Here is a 19,682-nt window from a genome sequence, read left to right on the forward strand (position 1 = left end):
CTATGTCTGACTCACCCCACCACTGCTGCAGAGGACCAAACATGAACCTGCAACAGGACCAGCTAATAGACAGACCAACTTCATAGAAACATGTCTGAGAAAGAGAGAGAGAGAGAGGGAGAGAGAGAGAGAGAGAGAGGGAGAGAGAGAGAGAGGGAGCGAGAGGGAGAGAGAGGGGCAATATGGGGAAGGGGAAGAAGAGTGAGATAAAGAAATGTTGGACATAGAGAGGAAGAGAAGGAATGAAAAGGGAGAAGGGAGGGGAGGAATGGAGAAAGATGGGAAAAGAGAGAGGCGCCAGAGGGGAGAGAGAGAGAGAGAGAGAGAGAGAGAGAGAGAGAGAGAGAGAGAGGGAGAGAGAGAAGGAGGGGGGTGCAGGTGGAGAGAAACGCTAAGTGATTAGCATTCCAAAGGGATTGGCTGCTGACTCAGGAGACTGTGCAACGCTGCTCTTTCGCAGCCACACACACACAGGCACACACACATTCATATCCTTATCCATGCGCATGCACATATACATTAACAATTACAATGTGTAAACAAACATGGACGTGCACATTTACAATCCAGCTAATCCTTTACAAATCACACACTCTCTTGATCATACTTTGTTTCATTTACTTACAGGACTCCCTCCCACCCTCACACACAGATAACCACTGCTCGATTCATACACACCTACATGAAAATCCACACGTGCACAGATGCATGCAGGCACACACACACTAACTCACACACACTCAATCAGTCACGCATGCACAAACGCACACACACACACACACACACACACACACACACACACACACACACACACACACACACACACACACACACACACACACACACACACACACACACACACACCAATAACCAATGCTATATTCAGCTGGAGGTACTGAGATGAAATACGACCTCCCACTGTGCAGATTTTCCAGCCGTATCATTAAAACATATATAAAGGTTGTGCCTGGAACTTCCATGACAGAATAAACTGCTGATAGGATCATTTGGCTTCAAAACCCCTCTTGACGCCTTCCATTTCCTTACAGACATGTAAAACACCAAAACAACTTCCTGAAAATGCAGATAGAAATGTAATAAATAGAGATTACATGATTCCTTACTCTACATATGCGCTTTGAGAATATTTTCTCTAATGAAAAGTTCTACACAAGTTAAATCAATTATTATTATTATTATTTTGGAGAGGCAAGTCAACTTTCCATAAAGACCAGCAAGGGACCACTAGGGGACATTGTGAATGTCCTGAGGACATCCCCAACCTGGTCTTAGAGCATTTCCTATTATTTTGTATGTAAATCAGAGATGCTCTATTGAGTAAGGTATGTTACGTTTAGTGTGATATGTCCCATTTTGCATGATATGTTGATGAATTACAATTCGTTTTATATATGTTATGAATTTGCAAACTGTACAAAATATTACGGCTTTGCAAAAGGTACAATATGTTAAAAATTTGCGTGCTCTGTATGATACACAGTGGCGACCCGTCACTCAGCCCCACCTTTTTAGTCTGTTACCACATTGCCAGTGGGTCAGAAGTTTACATACACTCAATTAGTATTTAGTAGCATTGCCTTTCAGTTGTTTAACTTGAGTCAAACGTTTCGGGTAGCCTTCCACAAGGAACGTGGTACCTTCAGGCGTATGGAAAAAGGATGAACCACACATTTTTTTCTGAGGTCTTGGCTGATTTCTTTTGATTTTCCCATGATGTCAAGTAACCATCTGTCTTATGTAACCATACCAACATAACATATTATCAGTGGTGTAAAGTACTTAAGTACTATTTAAGTAGTTTTTGTGTATATCTGTACTTTATTTTACTATTTATATTTTTGACAACTTTTACTTTTAATCCACTACATTCGAAATAAAATAATGTACTTTTACTCCTTACATTTTCCCTGACACCCAAAAGTACTCGTTACATTTTGAGTGCTTAGCAGGACAGGAAAATTGTCTAATTCACACATTTATCAAGAGAACATCCCTGGTCATCTCTACTGCATCTGATCTGGCAGACTCACTAAACACAAATGCTTCGTTTGTAAATTATGTCTGAGTGTTGAACTGTGCCCCTGGCTATCCGTGATTTAAAACAACTAGAAAATCATGTTGTCTGGTTTGCTTATCATAAGGAATTTTAAATTACTTATACTTTTGATACTTAAGTACATTTAAAACCAAATAATTTTAGACTTTTACTCCACTGGTATTTTCCTAGGTAACTTTAACTTTTTTATTGAGTCATTTTCTTTTAAGGTATCTTTACTCTTACCGAAGTATGAAAATGTGGGTATTTTTCCACCACTGCATATTATACATTTTTTATATCTAACGTGTTGAGTCTAGTCTATGAAACCAGGCTGACGTTCCCGGTCCCAAGGTCTATTCTACACGATAATAACATCTGAAGGAGGGCTTGTTCGCCTCCAGGCTCCCCTTGCTCAGCTCTAATACCTGCCTCCACATTAAGTTCCATTCTGAGGCTGTCCCTTACCGTGATGAACCATAGAGAGTTTCGTCTTTGAGGGCAGGCTGCCAGATCTGGCATTGACATGCAGGGGGGAAAATATAGGGAAGGGCGACACCGTGTGGTGATGAAGATAAGTGCTTTATTGAAATATGTTAAAATCCAGCTCTAGCCACAGGTTTATGTTAATTTTATTTATTTTTATGTAACCTTTATTTAACTAGGCAAGTCAGTTAAGAACAACTTCGTAGTTACAATGATGGCCTCCCAGAAGGCAATATATATATATGGATAGTATATGGATAGAATATATAGTATAGCTGAAGAATACATAGGATAGAATAGTATATGTACAGCAATAGTTAAATTAGGATAGGCCTTGAGAAGAATACAGTATATACATATGATGTGGGTAAAATAGTATGTAAACATTATTAAAGTGATCAGTGTTCCATGTGTGTGCACAAGGTAGGTACACACACACACACACACACACACACACACACACACACACACACACACACACAAACACACTCCCTCTCTCTTCCCACTCTTGTGCTCCCATTGTTTATTCTATGTCAAGGGCCAGGCACTCTGTCTGACCACAGATGAGAATAACACAAACAATAGATGAATAGGAGAGTGCTAGAGGGAGAAATGGGGGGGAGTGGTGGAGCTGGAGAAAAATACAGATGGAGGAGTATATATATCTGAACAACCTTATCAATCAGCCATTATCTATCATCCATCCAATAGTTAGCTAATCACTCACTGGTAATGGACTGTATTTGCCATTGCAAGGTCAGTGGATTGACAGGCAAAGAGCAATCCGCTAATGCGTCTGTTTACATTGAGCAGGAATTTCAATGCCTATTCTTTCGATACTCACTTTATTTCTCTCAAATATCGACATTCTTCGTCTTTAAATGTATTAATATATGTTCTTGGACTGAATCACTTTCAAAGTATACATTATATCATTTGAATAAAGAAAATGATCCATATTCATTCATATCAATCCACACTCCACGTCATTAATCGAGTCCAAGGCGGAAGGATATGGAAACAGAAGTTCCGGGATCTGGGACTACTTTTCACATTGGAAAACATTGGAGAAGCGCAGTGATCCCAAAGAGAAACGTACCGCAGACAGGTGCATGACGCAAAACAGAAATCCCCAGTAGTAGCAGATTTAGCTATTTTTATAACTAAGAAACGCCGTCGGAAAACATTGGACAGCCTTTGCAATTGTACAGAATGACAAGAAGGTAAGATACTAGCTATTGTAATGTAGTCAGTGCACTTGTTGTAGCCAGCGCCATATTTAACATATGGTTAGCTACCTAGCTAGCTATTAGTTCGCCAGTTAGGTAACATTATCGTTGTTATCAAGCAAGCTAGAACTGTTAACTTACTAGCCAGGCTTCATGCATGTTCATTGAATCTATCTATCATGATTGGCAATGTAGCTAGCATGTTCTGAACAGCATATTAGTAAACTGAAGTTTAGCTTGTTAGGTAGCCAATACAATCACGAATCAAAGAATATGTTCATGTCAAGTGATGACGAACGATAAAGGTTTCCTTCCATCCAAGTCGTGAAATATGCTTGGACTGTTGGCATCAATATAACGTTAATGTGTTGCTGCTACAATGGAATATGATCATGTTATGTATAACCGACAAATTAAAGTTAACTAACGTTAGTATGGCGAGTTCATTGATGAGGATTTGTGATCGGTGCCATGGCATGGATGATGGTGGTTACTAGGTTTTTCCACACATGCGCAGTGTACACTTGTTTGTAGACCCGCGGATATTTGATTTTTTAAAAATTGTTTTTAGGAACTCGGTTGGTCTTAATTTACTGAGTTAGCATAGTAGAAACACAAGGTGCAATTTCGAAATGTGGTTGTGCATCAATAGTTTTCTCTTATGGCTGTCACAGATGGTCACTCAATTAGCCCATGTCAGCAAAACATTTTTAGATTGGTTAATTTGTCTACCCAGCTATCTAAATGTTTTGTAATCATGGTCAAATGAGCGACCAGGGGCCCTTATTCAGATATCACTCAGATATCATATTAACTTAAAACATTTCTCCACATCCTATGGCAACGTGTAGAATTGCAGGAAATTAGCTGAAAAACTGCTAGTGCTTAGTGGTGGGGAGTCGACTCCAAAATAATCGATTCCTTGACTATCTGCCCCATTCTCTGACATCTGCTCCGCTTGGAATCAACTCCAAAGATTCATTCTTTTTGCAAAGGTGGAAACTATTTGCCATAGTCTACTTCGAGAACACAAACTCTTGCATCTTTCACAGTAAAGAAAGAGCCAACTCCAAGGGAGAGAGTGATGGGTGGGAGCACAGCCAGGCATAGGTAGGTGTGTCGGCTACTAGGCTGACAGCCAGAACCGTGCATCAGTAATCAGTAGATGTAGGCTTGCAATGCTGTATTTTGCTATTTCTTGTCTTGCAATGTCTCGCGCAAATTCATTGAGGTAAGAGCTATCAGTGAGTAGGCTAAGCTATTCCACACTCAACATACCGAAGACCAAACACATACTAGCATTTTTCATAGCGAAGAGAAAGGGTAACAGGCAAGACAGCAAGGGACAGAGAGGATCTGGGCAGACAGTCAGAACCATGGCATGGGTTATATTTTGGTCATCTGCATTCAGCAATGTCTTGTCTATTAATGCCTCGTAAATTCATCAAATGTATATAAAAGTATAGGGTGAGTATTGTTAAGCAGGACACCTGGCAAAGTGGGAGATTTAAGCTTTGTAATGGATATCCTATACATTTGTACAATAACAATCAATGCCTGTGTGTTAGTGCAAAAATATGACTGATTAAAAAAAATTGGTTCAATGGGCATCATTGTGGGTGTGACATCCCGTGTAATGACATGTCTCTAGAGGCATAATGGTAAGTCAAATGACATAGGGTTTCTGAGGTAATTGATGTTAAGGTTCTATTGTTTGTTTTTTCACTAAGAAAGGATACTCATGACATATTTAGTAATGGGATGTAAATCTAAATGACTGTGCACAGCCTTGATGGGCCCCATGGTGGACCCCAGCTTTTTAGAATAGTGACATTTTGACAGTATCCCTATCACCTACTGTCAAACTGGGACACTCCTCTAGGCCATGGTAATGCAGACAAAATATTTAGTTGATTATGAAATGCATGTTTTCTTAACAAATCGATTTTCTAAATGGGAGCAAATGTTTCATTTAATTTTCCTTAAGTCTGCTAACTTGCTATCCTTATCAGGGTAGATTGCGCCACGTCCTTCCATGGGGTCCATCAAGGCTGCACACAGCAGATATATCACAGAAATATTCTTGCTCCTACACATCACCTAGTCCTTTTATAGGCTAAGTTGATGAGCAAAGGGGCAGCATCATCGCTAAAATGTTGTGCTTGCACGGTGGATGGGGAGGGCCCCAAGACAATTTCACAAAGGGCCCCAAATGGCAGACCCCCTGAGCCATGAACAAAGTTGCCCATCCCTCGGTCAGGTGCTTGCAGGGTGTGTGTGTGATGCTGTGCATTACTTTACTGACACCGTTAAGTATTGATTTAGGTTGTTTTGTTATTGCCGTTTGGTCTGAGTGCCTAGGATGGTTGTATTAAGCCTATACAATGGAGCAACAAACAACACAACAAGTCTCAGTCTTCTGTACGTTGCTCCAGTGTGTTGGAAACAACTGCATGTTTCAATACTGAAATGAATGGTACCATCTTACTGGGTCCACCACACACTCTGCCTTTAACACCTGGTGGTTAAAGACCACAGTGTGACGGATGCTGTTGGATACTGTGTTCGTTTGGATCAGAGGAAGAGCCTGTTTCCTCAGTAGGGAGTGATGTGATGACATTTAAGTTCCCTCTAAGCTCCTTGGAAGGCTGTGGATTTATGGAGCTTTCCCCAGAATAGTATTTGGGATTTCAGAGAAAGTGGCATTTCTCGTTACCATGTCTTACATGTCTGTGTGTTGGAATAGGTGTGGGAACCTGTGATGGGGCGTGTATGCCACTGTTTGTGCGGTGTGACGCCAGCATGCCAAAGAGAATGGGGCCTGCTGATCATAATTTAGCTGTTGAGTAGAGTGGTGTTCGTGGCAGCTAGTCTCTTGCATTGTGTGTGTGTCCGATGATATAGCCTGCTGTGACTCACCATTTGCTGACGTGACTGTCTGGCTCTGAGGGGACCTGCTGGAAGGAGAGCCAGGGAGTAAGGGGATGGATTTTGAGCAGAGAACGGGTCACTTTCACCAGAGACTACAGCAGCAGAGAGGGAGAGGGCCCATCGCAGCACTTCCTTTACATTTACATTTAAGTCATTTAGCAGACGCTCTTATCCAGAGCGACTTACAAATTGGTGCATTCACCTTATGACATCCAGTGGAACAGCCACTTTACAATAGTGCATCTAAATCTTTTAGGGGGGGGGTGAGAAGGATTGCTTACTTTAAGAGCATTGGGCCTGTAACTGAAAGGCAGCTGGTTCGAATCCCAGAGCCGACTAGGTGAAAAAATCTGCCTGTACCCTTGAGCTAGGCACTTAACCCTAATTGGTCCTGTAAGTTGCTCTGGATAAGAGCATCTGCTAAATGACTCATGTAGCTGCCATTTTTAATAATAATACATTTAAAAAAAAAAATTGTATAGCACCTTTCAATACAAGCAACAGTGCTTCACATCATAAAACACAAAATATAAGTACTAACAAAGACAGGAGGAAGGACAAAGAAACTAGATGGATAATTATAAACATGCATTAAACACATTGTTGTAAAAATGTCTTCAGCAGGGATTTAAAAAGGCACTGAATCTGCAAGCCAGATCTCCTGCTCTGGTGACTCAGAGGGCTCACACACACACAGGGCACTCCCAGCCCACACAGCAGGATCTTCATTGTATAAAGTGTAGGTAAACACAGGATAGCCTCGCCTTAAAATCTGCCCATCCATCTCTCTTTTATCTTGCTTTCTTCCAGAATTGTCTTTAAGAATGTAGAAAAGGGATACATTTGCGCTATAAATGTGTAATACCAATCCAACAAATGACTGTGTAGCCTACATGTTGCCCTGTACCCCCGAAGCAGGAGAAACACAAGGACTAGTCTAGGACTGCTCTGGCCATCCTCCAAACCACCAATTGATTTCTCAAGTCCCAAATATCCTCCTCATATGCTGATACTCCCTGTCTGGATGAATGACTGCTTTGTTGCCATGGTGGTTGGCCTGATATGCTTGGCTGGCTGGCTATAGCTATTATGCTAATGTAGTCTGTTTATGAGGAGGTGATAGTGGGGCTGTTTACTGTGAATGAATGGTCTCTAGGAAGTTGTATCAGAAGAGCGAGCCTCCTGCTGTTTAATCATTTCAAGGTGGTCGTGTTGCCGCAACGTTTGTTTTCCGACAGTGTCTGTTTCCATGAAGCTGTCGTTGGTTACCATGGTATAGTTGTGATTGTCACAGTTCAGCAAGCTAAACAGGTTTGTAAAAGGACTCCTGGTGTTGTAAAATGCATCTGGAAAACTTAAAGTTGTGTGTGTGCGAGCGTGTGTCCTTTTAAAAATGTTTCTGTGTGACCTGTCCCCACATCACTTCCGTTCAACAAGTCTGGCTGTCGCTGATTACAACTTCAATAGGCTAAGTACTGTTTGTTAACATGGACACTGTTACTAGGGCCCAGGGGCGCTGTAATGTGTTTTTGTCATAGTGATTAGAGAACATGACTTGTTGGCTCAAAGGAATGGCAAACAAACATCTTCTAGGCTACACAGCTCATAAGACTTGAGTGAGCTTTCCTCCCAATCCAAGATTAAGAGACGACACTGTCTCCATGGGTAACCAACTAGGTGTTCTTTAGGCCTGTGATGAGGTAACTGTGTTTGTCTGTAAGCTCTATCTATACTCGCTGTGATATGAGTATGGGTATGAACTGATAGGGACAGTTGTGTGTTATCGAGTGGGGATTTTCTACTGACAGCATTGGCTGCAGAAGGGTTTCTCACTCACTCACTCACTCACTCACTCACTCACTCACTCACTCACTCACTCACTCACTCACTCACTCACTCACTCACACACATGATTTTAGGCTTCGTTATTCATTCACCAGACAGATTCACCAGATAACGCCTGTTGATTTGTCCTTGCAAACGCACAAGCATGGGTAATTCTCACACAACTGACATTTGACCCAAAGAATGATCGTGTTATTTTTCATGACATTTCTTCTTGGATCACTGAGATATTTATATTATTATTAGGATACATGTTTTGATCAGATACGCATTTTACCACAATTTCCACAACTACCAATTCAAAAACTTTCCTTATTGCAACCGTTTTCAAAGTCCCAAAAAGTTGTACGCAAATCTATTTCTAATACTTTGTAACATTGCTCCCCTAATGACAAGGCCTGAGTTAATCACACTGAAAATAAAACTATTACAAATGTAACTGCTTTGTAATTTCTCATTCCAGTAACAAAACTTTTGAAAGGTTTTTGTCATCACTTATATATATATATATATATATATATATACAGTGTTATTTATGAGTTGTATTTATGCACATATATCTGGATGAAGATTAAGATGAAATTGCTTAAAGTATACATTTTATTTTTCCTAATCTCAATATCGGTGCATTACGGTAATGATACACAGGTTACGGAGATGAGACTACATGTTTCGCTAGTGAATAGTTTAACTGTTTTTGATTTCTATCAGAGATTCAGTAACTCAACAAATCATCAGTGTTATTTGTTAATCCCAAATTACTTGCATAATACTAAACTCACTGATCGTAATGCAATTAACTAAAATACCCTTTATTTCAGAGTAAGTATAAGTACTTGTATGCATGTATTTTCAAAAGCGGACTTAAAAGTAACAGTGACAGGTAATATTGGTGTATTAGGTTGTGGATATTTGTGACTCACCATCTGGATTCGGTCCTATGGAGAAACATTTTGAAACGTAAAATAAAAAAATAATATTGGGATAAAGGTCGACACTCTGAGCCTGAACAATAGTATATGATACCCATTGTTCATTAACTGCAGGGTAAGTAATTCTGCTTTGAAAGTTAAACTTGTAACCCCACTTTTGAGAAAATGGCCCTTTTTAGTGTTTTGGTTCACTTACTGGAGAGCTCTTCTTTGTCGACACCCATTCAGCATCATTCACATCCTCTTAAGCCTTAGCCCCACCCGTCACGTTCATGATTCACATGTGAGGCCATGTGCGAAACAGAGTAGTGTAGTAAACAACCAAAGATTTCAAGACTAAATGTAGTAAGTAGCCTTCAATAAGGAAACTCCAGGTAAAAATACAGTCTTGGCCTATATCCTAATCTGACTTTGGTGCAGGTCCTAACGTTTAAGTTCCTTGCTTAGAACATATGAAAGCTGGTGGTTCCTTTTAACATGAGTCTTCAATATTCCCAGGTAAGACGTTTTAGGTTGTAGTTATTATAGGACTATTTCCCTCTATACCATTTGTATTTCATTAACCTTTGACTATTGGATGTTCTTATAGGCACTTTAGTATTGCCAGTGTAACAGTATAGCCTCCGTCCCTCTCCTCGCTCCTCCCTGGGCTCGAACCAGGAACACAACGACAACAGCCACCCTCGAAGCAGCTTTACCCATGCAGAGCAAGGGGAACAACAACTCCAAGTCTCAGAGAGAGTGACGTTTGAAACGCTATTAGCGCGCACCCCGCTAACTAGCTAGCCATTTCACATTGGTTACCTAAACCTAATCTAGGGAGTTGATAGGCTTGAAGTCATAAACAGCGCAATGCTTGACGCACAACAAAGATCTGCTGGAAAAACACATGAAAGTGCTGTTTGAATTAATGCTTACGAGCCTGCTGGTGCCTATCACTGCTCAGTCTGACTGCTCTATCAAATCATAGACTTAGTTATACCATAATAACACACAGAAATACGAGCCTTAGGTCATTAATATGGTCGAATCCGGAAACTATCATCTCAAAAACAAAACGTTTATTCTTTCAGTGAAATACGGAACCGTTCCGTATTTTATCTAAGGGGAGGCATCCATTAGTCTAAATATTCCTGTTACATTGCACAACCTTCAATGTTATGTCATAATTACGTAAAATTCTGGCAAATTATGCGGCCCAAACTGTTGCATATACACTGACTCTGCGTGCAATGAACGCAAGAGAAGTGACACAATTTCACCTGGTTAATATTGCCTGCTAACCTGGTTCTTTTAGCTAAATATTCAGGTTTAAAAATATATACTTCTGTGTATTGATTTTAAGAAAGACATTGATGTTCATGGTTAGGTACACATTGGAGCAACGATATGCACCGCATGGATTATATGCAACGCAGGACACGCTGGATAATATCTAGTAATATCATCAACCATGTGTAGTTAATCTTGCTCCTACCTGGCACGCAGGCGTCCCATCTAGAGCTCTGGAAATGCAAATGCGCTACGCTAAATGCTAATAGTATTAGTTAAAACTCAAACGTTCATTAAAATACACATGCAGGGTATTGAATTAAAGCTACACTCGTTGTGAATCCAGGCAACAAGTCAGATTTTTTAAATGCTTTTCGGCGAAAGCATGAGAAGCTATTATCTGATAGCATGTAACACCCCAAAAGACCCGCAGGGGACGTAAACAAAATAATTAGCATAGTCGTCGCTACACAAACCGCACAAATAAAATATAAAACATTCATTACCTTTGACCATCTTCTTTGTTGGCACTCCTAGATGTCCCATAATCACTATTGGGTCTTTTTTCCGATTAAATCGGTCCATATATAGCCTAGATATCGATCTATGAAGACTGTGTGATAAACGGGGAAAAATAGCGTTTCATAACGTAACGTCATTTTTAAAATTCAAAAAGTCGACGATAAACTTTCACAAAACACTTGAAATACTTTAGTAATGCAACTTTAGGTATTAGTACACGTTAATAAGCAATAAAATTCATCAGGAGGCGATGTAAATTCTATAGCTGTCCGTCTCGAAAAAATGTCTGGAGAGAGCTCGACCAAAACATCCGGTCGGAGACCGGAGGGAATCGGTTCCCTTGATTCGGTTTGACCAAGAATCAAAGCCGACTCAAATGACAAGACTCTAGACATCGTGTGGAAGCTGTAGGCACTGCAACCTCGGCCTCATGTAATTCGGTTCACTTTGAACAATTCCTGGAAGTAGCGCAAGGATATTTATTTCAGATCAGATTTTCCTGCACTTTTCGATGAAACGCACGTTCTGTTATAGTCACAGCCGTGATTTAACCAGTTTTATAAACGTCTGAGTGTTTTCTATCCACACATACTAATCATATGCATATACTATATTCCTGGCCTGAGTAGCAGGGCGCTGAAATGTTGCGCGATTTTTAACAGAATGTTCGAAAAAGTAGAGGGTCGACTGAAGAGGTTAACTAGTGATTGATTGTTTTTTTATAAGTTAAGCTTAATGCTAGCTAGCAACTTACCTTGACTTACTTCATTCGCGTAACACTCCTCGTGGAGTGCAATGAGAGGCAGGTGGTTAGAGCGTTGGACTAGTTAACTGTAAGGTTGCAAGATTGGATCCCCGAGCTGACAAGGTGAAAATCTGTCGTTCTGCCCCTGAACGAGGCAGTTAACCCACTGTTCCTAGGCTGTCATTGAAAATAAGAACATGTTCTTAACTGACTTGCCTCGTTAAATAAAGATGAAATAAAGGTGTAAAAAAAAGAACTTGAAATCGGCCCTAATTAATCGGCCATTCCGATCGGTCAATCAGTCAACCTCTAATTTGTAATAATGACAATACTGAATGAACAATGAACACTTTATTTGAACTTAATACATAAATCAAATCAATTTAGTCTCAAAGAAAGAATGAAACATGTTCAATTTGGTTTAAATAATGCAAAAACAAAGTGTTGGAGAAGAAAGTAAAAGTGCAATATGTTTAACTTGTTAAGGCTGGGGGCAGTATTGAGTAGCTTGGATGAATAAGGTGCCCAGAGTAAACTGTCTGCTACTCAGGCTTGATTACCAACAACGATGAGACGGCCTACAGGGAGGAGGTCCGTGCCCTCGGAGTGTGGTGTTCGGAAAGTTCAATAACCTCTCACTCAATGTCAACAAAACAAAGGACAGTAATGGAGAAGGTGGAAAGTTAAAAAAAATATATATATTTTTTGTAATTTAAAAAAAATGTTCCTCGTCGTACACATCACGGACAAACTGAAATAGTCCACCCACACAGACAGCGTGGTGAAGGCGCAACAGTCCTATCGGAATGTATCACCACCTGATACGGCAACTGCACAAAGGGAGGAGGGTGGTGCGGTCTGCACAAAGAATCACCGGGGGCAAACTACCTTCCCTCCAGGACACCTACAGCACCCGATGTCACAGGAAGGCCAAAAAGATCATCAAGGACAACAACCACCCGAGCCACTGCCTGTTCACCCTGCTATCATCCAGAAGATGAGGTCCGTGTAGATGCATCAAAGCTGGGACCGAGAGACAGAAGCTGTTTTTCAATCTCAAGGCCATCAGACTGTTAAACAGCCATCACTAACAAAGAGAGGCTTAGAATAACTGGTTGAAACATTAAATAGCAGAACATTTTTCTTTTTCTACTTTGAATACAAAGGTGGAAGTGGTCTTAATGGGTACACTTAACTGCTGCTCATTCAAATACACCAAGTTCAAATGCTGCTGCCAGCCCCCCCTTCTACTCCCTGAGGAGCTAGGCATGTCATGGGTTTACTTTCATGACAATAACACTCTTATAGTGTGTGTGTTTGTGAGAGAAGTCAAGGAAGGGCAATATTTACAGTATGTGGAGCAGCAGCCATGGTCACGTTGCCATGATTATTGAATGAGAACAGTTGGTGCTTCAGAGTTTTATCTCTCTTTCTTCCTCCTTCACACCCCCAGTTCTTTCTTCCTCCTTCACACCCCCAGTTCTTTCTTCCTCCTTTCACCCCCAGTTCTTTCTTCCTCCTTCACCCCCAGTTCTTTCTTCCTCCTTCACACACCCCCAGTTCTTTCTTCCTCCTTCACACACCCCCAGTTCTTTCTTTCTCCTTCACACACCCCCAGTTCTTTCTTTCTTTCTCCTTCACACACCCCCAGTTCTTTCTTTCTTTCTCCTTCACACACCCCCAGTTCTTTCTTTCTTTCTCCTTCACACACCCCCAGTTCTTTCTTTCTCCTTCACACACCCCCAGTTCTTTCTTTCTTTCTCCTTCACACACCCCCAGTTCTTTCTTTCTTTCTCCTTCACACACCCCCAGTTCTTTCTTTCTCCTTCACACACCCCCAGTTCTTTCTTTCTCCCACTCGCTCCCTTTCTTGCACTGATGATCTGTTCCTCCTCCATCTCTCACTTCAATCTCTTTCCTCATTGTACCTCTCTCCATCCTGACCTCCCTCTCTTGTTCTATCAGTTTTGGTCCTGACTGCATGGTGCAAGAATAGGTCATGTGAGTGTCTTCTGTTTTGTTTGTTTTTTATAAGGAAGAGGTGTGTTCATGAGAGAGAGAGGCTGTTGCTCCAGTAGTTCTACTGCTTCACATGGAGAAGGGTTAAGCTCTTATTGTGTGCTCTGTCTAGTGTCTGTAAATGTGTTTGAACTGACCCCTCCTTACTAGGCGAGGGAAAGACTGATTACGAAAGGATGTACTGATGCTGGCTACCTTGCTACATGGAATTGAAGACCAAACTGAACATGCAGGAGCTCTTCTGCCACTCTTGGATTCAAAAAGGAGTTAACTAAAGGGGGACTAATCTTTGGGACATTAGTGTGAGTGAGTTACAAATGACCTGTCTGACCCAGTATGTGTTTTCTCCTCCCAGAGTCGGTGCTCGTATCTGATATCCCTCTTTTCCCAGAGTGGTTGTCTACAACAACACACACCTTATTCATTCTGCTCTCCTCCAGCATGTCAGGTAAGGGCTCCCATCCCTCTTCCCCTCTTCCCTCCGTCCTCTCCCTTTTCTTTCCCTTACGCTTCCCCTTTCTGATAGTGCTTTTGATTATCCTTCTGCCAGTTTCTCCTCTCACCCCCCCCCCATCATTTTCCATTCAGTCTTTCTCTCAAACTTCTCTGTCAGGGTTTGATTTTCCTCCTGTCAGTCTATTCTCATTCAGTCCTCTGTCATCCCACCTTGCCCCGTTCCCTTCATGTTTCCTCTCTTGTCCTTCTATTTTCTTTGTCCCTCACATTATTTGACTCACAATCAGTTTATCCTCACAGTACCTCATTTTCCTCTTCTATCTCCCTCTTCTCTCATTCCTTCCCCCCTCTGTGTTCCAGGTGGTTACACTCCAGCCCCTGGGGGCCCCTTCTCAGCCCTGACCTCCAGTATGTGGCCCCAGGACATCCTGGCCAAGTACTATCAGGTACAGACTGACCTAACATCTTTGCACTGCTAGGTAAACACTGAGGAGAGGGAGCCTCTAGCTTAGTACTGTGGTTTTCTAGGCTATTTCTGGATTTATTGAATGTGAATGTTTTTACCACACCTGCCCATATTCATATTTTTTTTTCATTGACCTATAAAGGTACTGCTTAACCCTTAGTGTTTACTGTGATTTATCTTGTACTTTAATATAATATGTCATGGGACTTGTTGTATGGCTCTTATTGTCTCCGTTTACAGAAGGACCCAACAGAGGAGGCAGAACTGCAGTATGATGAGTTTGGCTTCAGGCTGGACAGTGATGGTAAGAAGAAAACATAGGACTCAAACCTTCAACATCACAGATATCACTCATTGCATGCATCAATTTTAATGTGATTTGCTTCTTTTAAATGATATCGGTCTTTACTCACCCAGCAATATGTTAGCAGTCATTCAGTAGATTAAGAGTTGACTACCGTGGTGGGTTGTGCTCAGCCCTCTTTCTTTTCCCTGGATCAAAACACAGTTGAGTTGCACCAAGTCATAAGCATTGATTTAGGGAAAGCTACTCCACTGATGGTAACCACTGGCCTGTCTTTGACTTCGCCATCTATTTTTATCTCCATAGTTGTGGCATCTTCCCTAAATTGCGTCCACGAATCCACCAGTGAAATTGTTAGAAAAAATATGACGCTCCAGTAATATAGATTACTATTGAAATAAAGCTGAAATGTGTTTTTCTCCATTGTAATGGACACAGTGCAACCTTTGGGAGGTAGGCTGCTGGCAGGCTGCTGGCAGGCTGCTGGCAGGCTGCTGGTAGGCGTCGGCTGCGGTACAACAAAGCCAAGTCAGCCTGTGCTCATGGTTCTCACGGGAAGTGATATGATGGGCAACACAATGACTTACCTCATGATCATTCACTCCGCAAATGACGTGACGAAGTTCCTTGAATGTTCTTTCACGGGTGCTTTTCATTATCTTGATGGACGGTTGTGGTTTCTAGCTAACGTTACACCAATCAAAGCAGTGGAACGCGTAGAGAAGCAACTTTGGTTTTGACCACTACGGCTGCGGATTTGCAAAATATTATCATATCACGCAATTATTCCATTTATAAAATGGTCAGATACATTTTTATTTTTAGCTAGTCTTTATTAAAAATATATTATCCAATGGATGATGCATTTCTGGTAAAATAAAAATAAAAAAGTGGAGGTGCAAAATCCCATTTCCACGCCCCATTTTAATTTGCTCCATGGCTCAGGTTGACAAATGGACACAAGGCTGTTTGGCTCATCTCAGTCATGAAAATGAATAACACTGCACCTGTTTCTGATGAATAAACAGTGGCATGCTGGTTGGTGGTAACATCCAAATAAAACCCAGCCCTGAAATGTAACGTAGGCTGAACATAATGTGTATGTCATATCATAGGAAAAGACACCACATTTGCACAAAGTGGGCACTTCGAATTTGTCATTTCCCAACTATTCCATACGTTGACTAAAACTGACTTATTGAATGAAATCGTTACGCAACATCATGGGTAAGCTTTGGCCATCGTCTTTCAGATTTTTTCAGCCATAGCTGTACAGTTACAGTATGCAACGTGTGACCGATCAATTCAATACCTGTGATCAATTCACAGGCATTGAATTGGGGCCTCCCGAGTGTCACAGCGGTCTAAGACACTGCATCTCAGTGCTAGAGGTGTCACTACAGATCCTGGTTCGATTCCAGGCTGTATCACAACCGGTCGTGATTGGGAGTCCCATAGGATTGCGCACAATTGGACAGTGTCATCCGGGTTAGGGTTTAGCTGGGGGAAAGGCAGTCATTGTAAATAAGAATTTGTTCTTAACTGACTTGCCTAGTTAAATAAAGGTAAAAAAGTGACTTGCACTGCTTACTGAAATCCTATTGACCTGTTGCTGATACTGTAGATGTAGTCCACTGTAAAGGAACTGAGACACAGCTGAACACTGGGGCTGTTGTTGGGCCCATGTCTAATGGGTTAAAACGGGGGAAGCAGACCTTAGTGGTGGAGGAGGAGAAATCATTAAAACAGGGGAAGCAGACCTTAGTGGTGGAGGAGGAGAAATCATTAAAACAGGGGAAGCAGACCTTAGTGGTGGAGGAGAAATCATTAAAACAGGGGAAGCAGACCTTAGTGGTGGAGGAGAAATCATTAAAACAGGGGAAGCAGACCTTAGTGGTGGAGGAGGAGAAATCATTAAAACAGGGGAAGCAGACCTTAGTGGTGGAGGAGGAGAAATCATTAAAACAGGGGAAGCAGACCTTAGTGGTGGAGGAGGAGAAATCATTAAAACAGGGGAAGCAGACCTTAGTGGTGGTGGAGGAGGAGAAATCATTAAAACAGGGGAAGCAGACGTTAGTGGTGGAGGAGGAGAAATCATTAAAACAGGGGAAGCAGACCTTAGTGGTGGAGGAGGAGAAATCATTAAAACAGGGGAAGCAGACCTTAGTGGTGGAGGAGGAGAAATCATTAAAACAGGGGAAGCAGACCTTAGTGGTGGTGGAGGAGGAGAAATCATTAAAACAGGGGAAGCAGACGTTAGTGGTGGAGGAGGAGAAATCATTAAAACAGGGGAAGCAGACCTTAGTGGTGGAGGAGGAGAAATCATTAAAACAGGGGAAGCAGACCTTAGTGGTGGAGGAGGAGAAATCATTAAAACAGGGGAAGCAGACCTTAGTGGTGGAGGAGGAGAAATCATTCAAACAGGGGAAGCAGACCTTAGTGGTGGAGGAGGAGAAATCATTAAAACAGGGGAAGCAGACCTTAGTGGTGGAGGAGGAGAAATCATTATAACAGGGGAAGCAGACCTTAGTGGTGGAGGAGAAATCATTAAAACAGGGGAAGCAGACCTTAGTGGTGGAGGAGGAGAAATCATTCAAACAGGGGAAGCAGACCTTAGTGGTGGATGAGGAGAAATCATTCAAACAGGGGAAGCAGACCTTAGTGGTGGAGGAGGAGAAATCATTCAAACAGGGGAAGCAGACCTTAGTGGTGGAGGAGGAGAAATCATTCAAACAGGGGAAGCAGACCTTAGTGGTGGAGGAGGAGAAATCATTCAAACAGGGGAAGCAGACCTTAGTGGTGGAGGAGGAGAAATCATTAAAACAGGGGAAGCAGACCTTAGTGGTGGAGGAGGAGAAATCATTATAACAGGGGAAGCAGACCTTAGTGGTGGAGGAGGAGAAATCATTCAAACAGGGGAAGCAGACCTTAGTGGTGGTGGAGGAGGAGAAATCATTCAAACAGGGGAAGCAGACCTTAGTGGTGGAGGAGGAGAAATCATTCAAACAGGGGAAGCAGACCGTAGTGGTGGTGGAGGAGGAGAAATCATTAAAACAGGGGAAGCAGACCTTAGTGGTGGAGGAGGAGAAATCATTCAAACAGGGGAAGCAGACCTTAGTGGTGGAGGAGGAGAAATCATTCAAACAGGGGAAGCAGACCTTAGTGGTGGAGGAGGAGAAATCATTCAAACAGGGGAAGCAGACCTTAGTGGTGGAGGAGGAGAAATCATTCAAACAGGGGAAGCAGACCTTAGTGATGGAGGAGGAGAAATCATTCAAACAGGGGAAGCAGACAGTGCCAAAGTAACAGGAATGCAGGAGTATAACCCTGAACAACGATAACTGCAGTTGAACACCATCTCTCTCCCCCTCCAGATGGAGTAGAGCCAGAGCCGAGGCCAGAGCCCCAGAGAGAGGACCCCCAGCAGAGGCTGCGCTGGCAGGCCCACCTGGAGTTCACCCACAACCACACCGTAGGAGACCTGACCTGGGACCTCATCTCCCCCGTCCTGCCCCGCTCTGAACGCCTCCGCTCCCTGGTGCTGGGGGGCATACCACACAGCATGAGACCACAGGTAAGAGGGCCTAGAGGGGGGCATACCACACAGCATGAGACCACAGGTAAGGGGGCCTAGAGGGGGGCATACCACACAGCATGAGACCACAGGTAAGGGGGCCTAGAGGGGCATACCACACAGCATGAGACCACAGGTAAGGGGGCCTAGAGGGGCATACCACACAGCATGAGACCACAGGTAAGGGGGCCTAGAGGGGGGCATACCACACAGCATGAGACCACAGGTAAGGGGGCCTAGAGGGGGGAAACACAGCAGTAGAGGTTTTAACAAAGGGAAAAGTCAGAATGAGACCACAGACCAGTAAGGGGAGATAAAGTGGTCAAAGGGCCAACTTCTACTACGGTGTATAACCTGATTCAGAGATGTCTGTTGTAGAGGTCGACCGATTAATCGGAATGGCTGATTTAATTAGGGACGATTTTCAAGTTTTCATAATCTGTAATCCGCATTTTTGGACATCGATTATAGCCGATTACATTGCACTCCACAAGGAGACTGCGTTGCAGGCTGGCTACCTGTTATACGAGTGCAGCAAGGAGCCAAGGTAAGATGCTAGCTACCATTAAACTTATCTTATAAAATACAATCAATCTTAACATAATCATTAGTTAACTACACATGGTTGTTGATATTACTAGTTTATCTAGCTTGTCCTGCGTTGCATATAATCAATGCAGTGCCTGTTCATTTATCATTGAATCACAGCCTACTTCGCCAAACGGGTTATTTAATAAGCGCATTCACGAAAAAAGCACAATAGTTGCACCAATGTGTACCTAACCATCAACATCAATGCCTTTCTTAAAATCAATACTCAAGTATATATTTTTAAACCTGCATAT

The 19,682-nt window shown here is 42.2% G+C and overlaps 1 protein-coding gene and 1 long non-coding RNA gene across 15 annotated transcripts in view; one reads left to right on the forward strand and one right to left on the reverse strand.

Annotated features, from left to right (window-relative positions):
* The first annotated feature begins 3,586 nt into the window (after positions 1 to 3,586).
* Positions 3,587 to 19,682, forward strand: part of LOC118379825 (small G protein signaling modulator 3) — a 38,807-nt gene continuing 22,711 nt past the window's right edge. For 2 of the 14 annotated variants that reach the window (XM_052511620.1, XM_052511621.1), the window contains exons 1-5: positions 3,587 to 3,765; positions 14,393 to 14,485; positions 14,854 to 14,939; positions 15,200 to 15,263; positions 18,638 to 18,837. In XM_052511620.1, the coding sequence (XP_052367580.1) occupies positions 14,479 to 14,485; positions 14,854 to 14,939; positions 15,200 to 15,263; positions 18,638 to 18,837 (357 nt within the window). In that variant the 5' untranslated portion in view covers positions 3,587 to 3,765; positions 14,393 to 14,478. Of the gene's footprint in view, positions 3,766 to 14,392; positions 14,486 to 14,853; positions 14,940 to 15,199; positions 15,264 to 18,637; positions 18,838 to 18,858; positions 18,884 to 18,904; positions 18,930 to 18,950; positions 18,974 to 18,994; positions 19,018 to 19,038; positions 19,064 to 19,682 lie in introns of those variants that run through there. The other 12 variants (XM_052511622.1, XM_052511623.1, XM_052511625.1 and 9 more) reach the window with 6 other exon arrangements.
* On the reverse strand, positions 17,637 to 18,545 carry LOC127926158 (uncharacterized). The gene is made up of 3 exons (XR_008123494.1): positions 18,332 to 18,545; positions 17,831 to 18,055; positions 17,637 to 17,698 (listed from the first exon to the last, which is right to left on the reverse strand). It is a non-coding gene; the product is annotated as an uncharacterized LOC127926158 (long non-coding RNA).

This window comes from Oncorhynchus keta, unplaced genomic scaffold, assembly GCF_023373465.1.
Source record: "Oncorhynchus keta strain PuntledgeMale-10-30-2019 unplaced genomic scaffold, Oket_V2 Un_contig_7019_pilon_pilon, whole genome shotgun sequence".
Taxonomy (NCBI): Eukaryota; Metazoa; Chordata; class Actinopteri; order Salmoniformes; family Salmonidae; genus Oncorhynchus; species Oncorhynchus keta.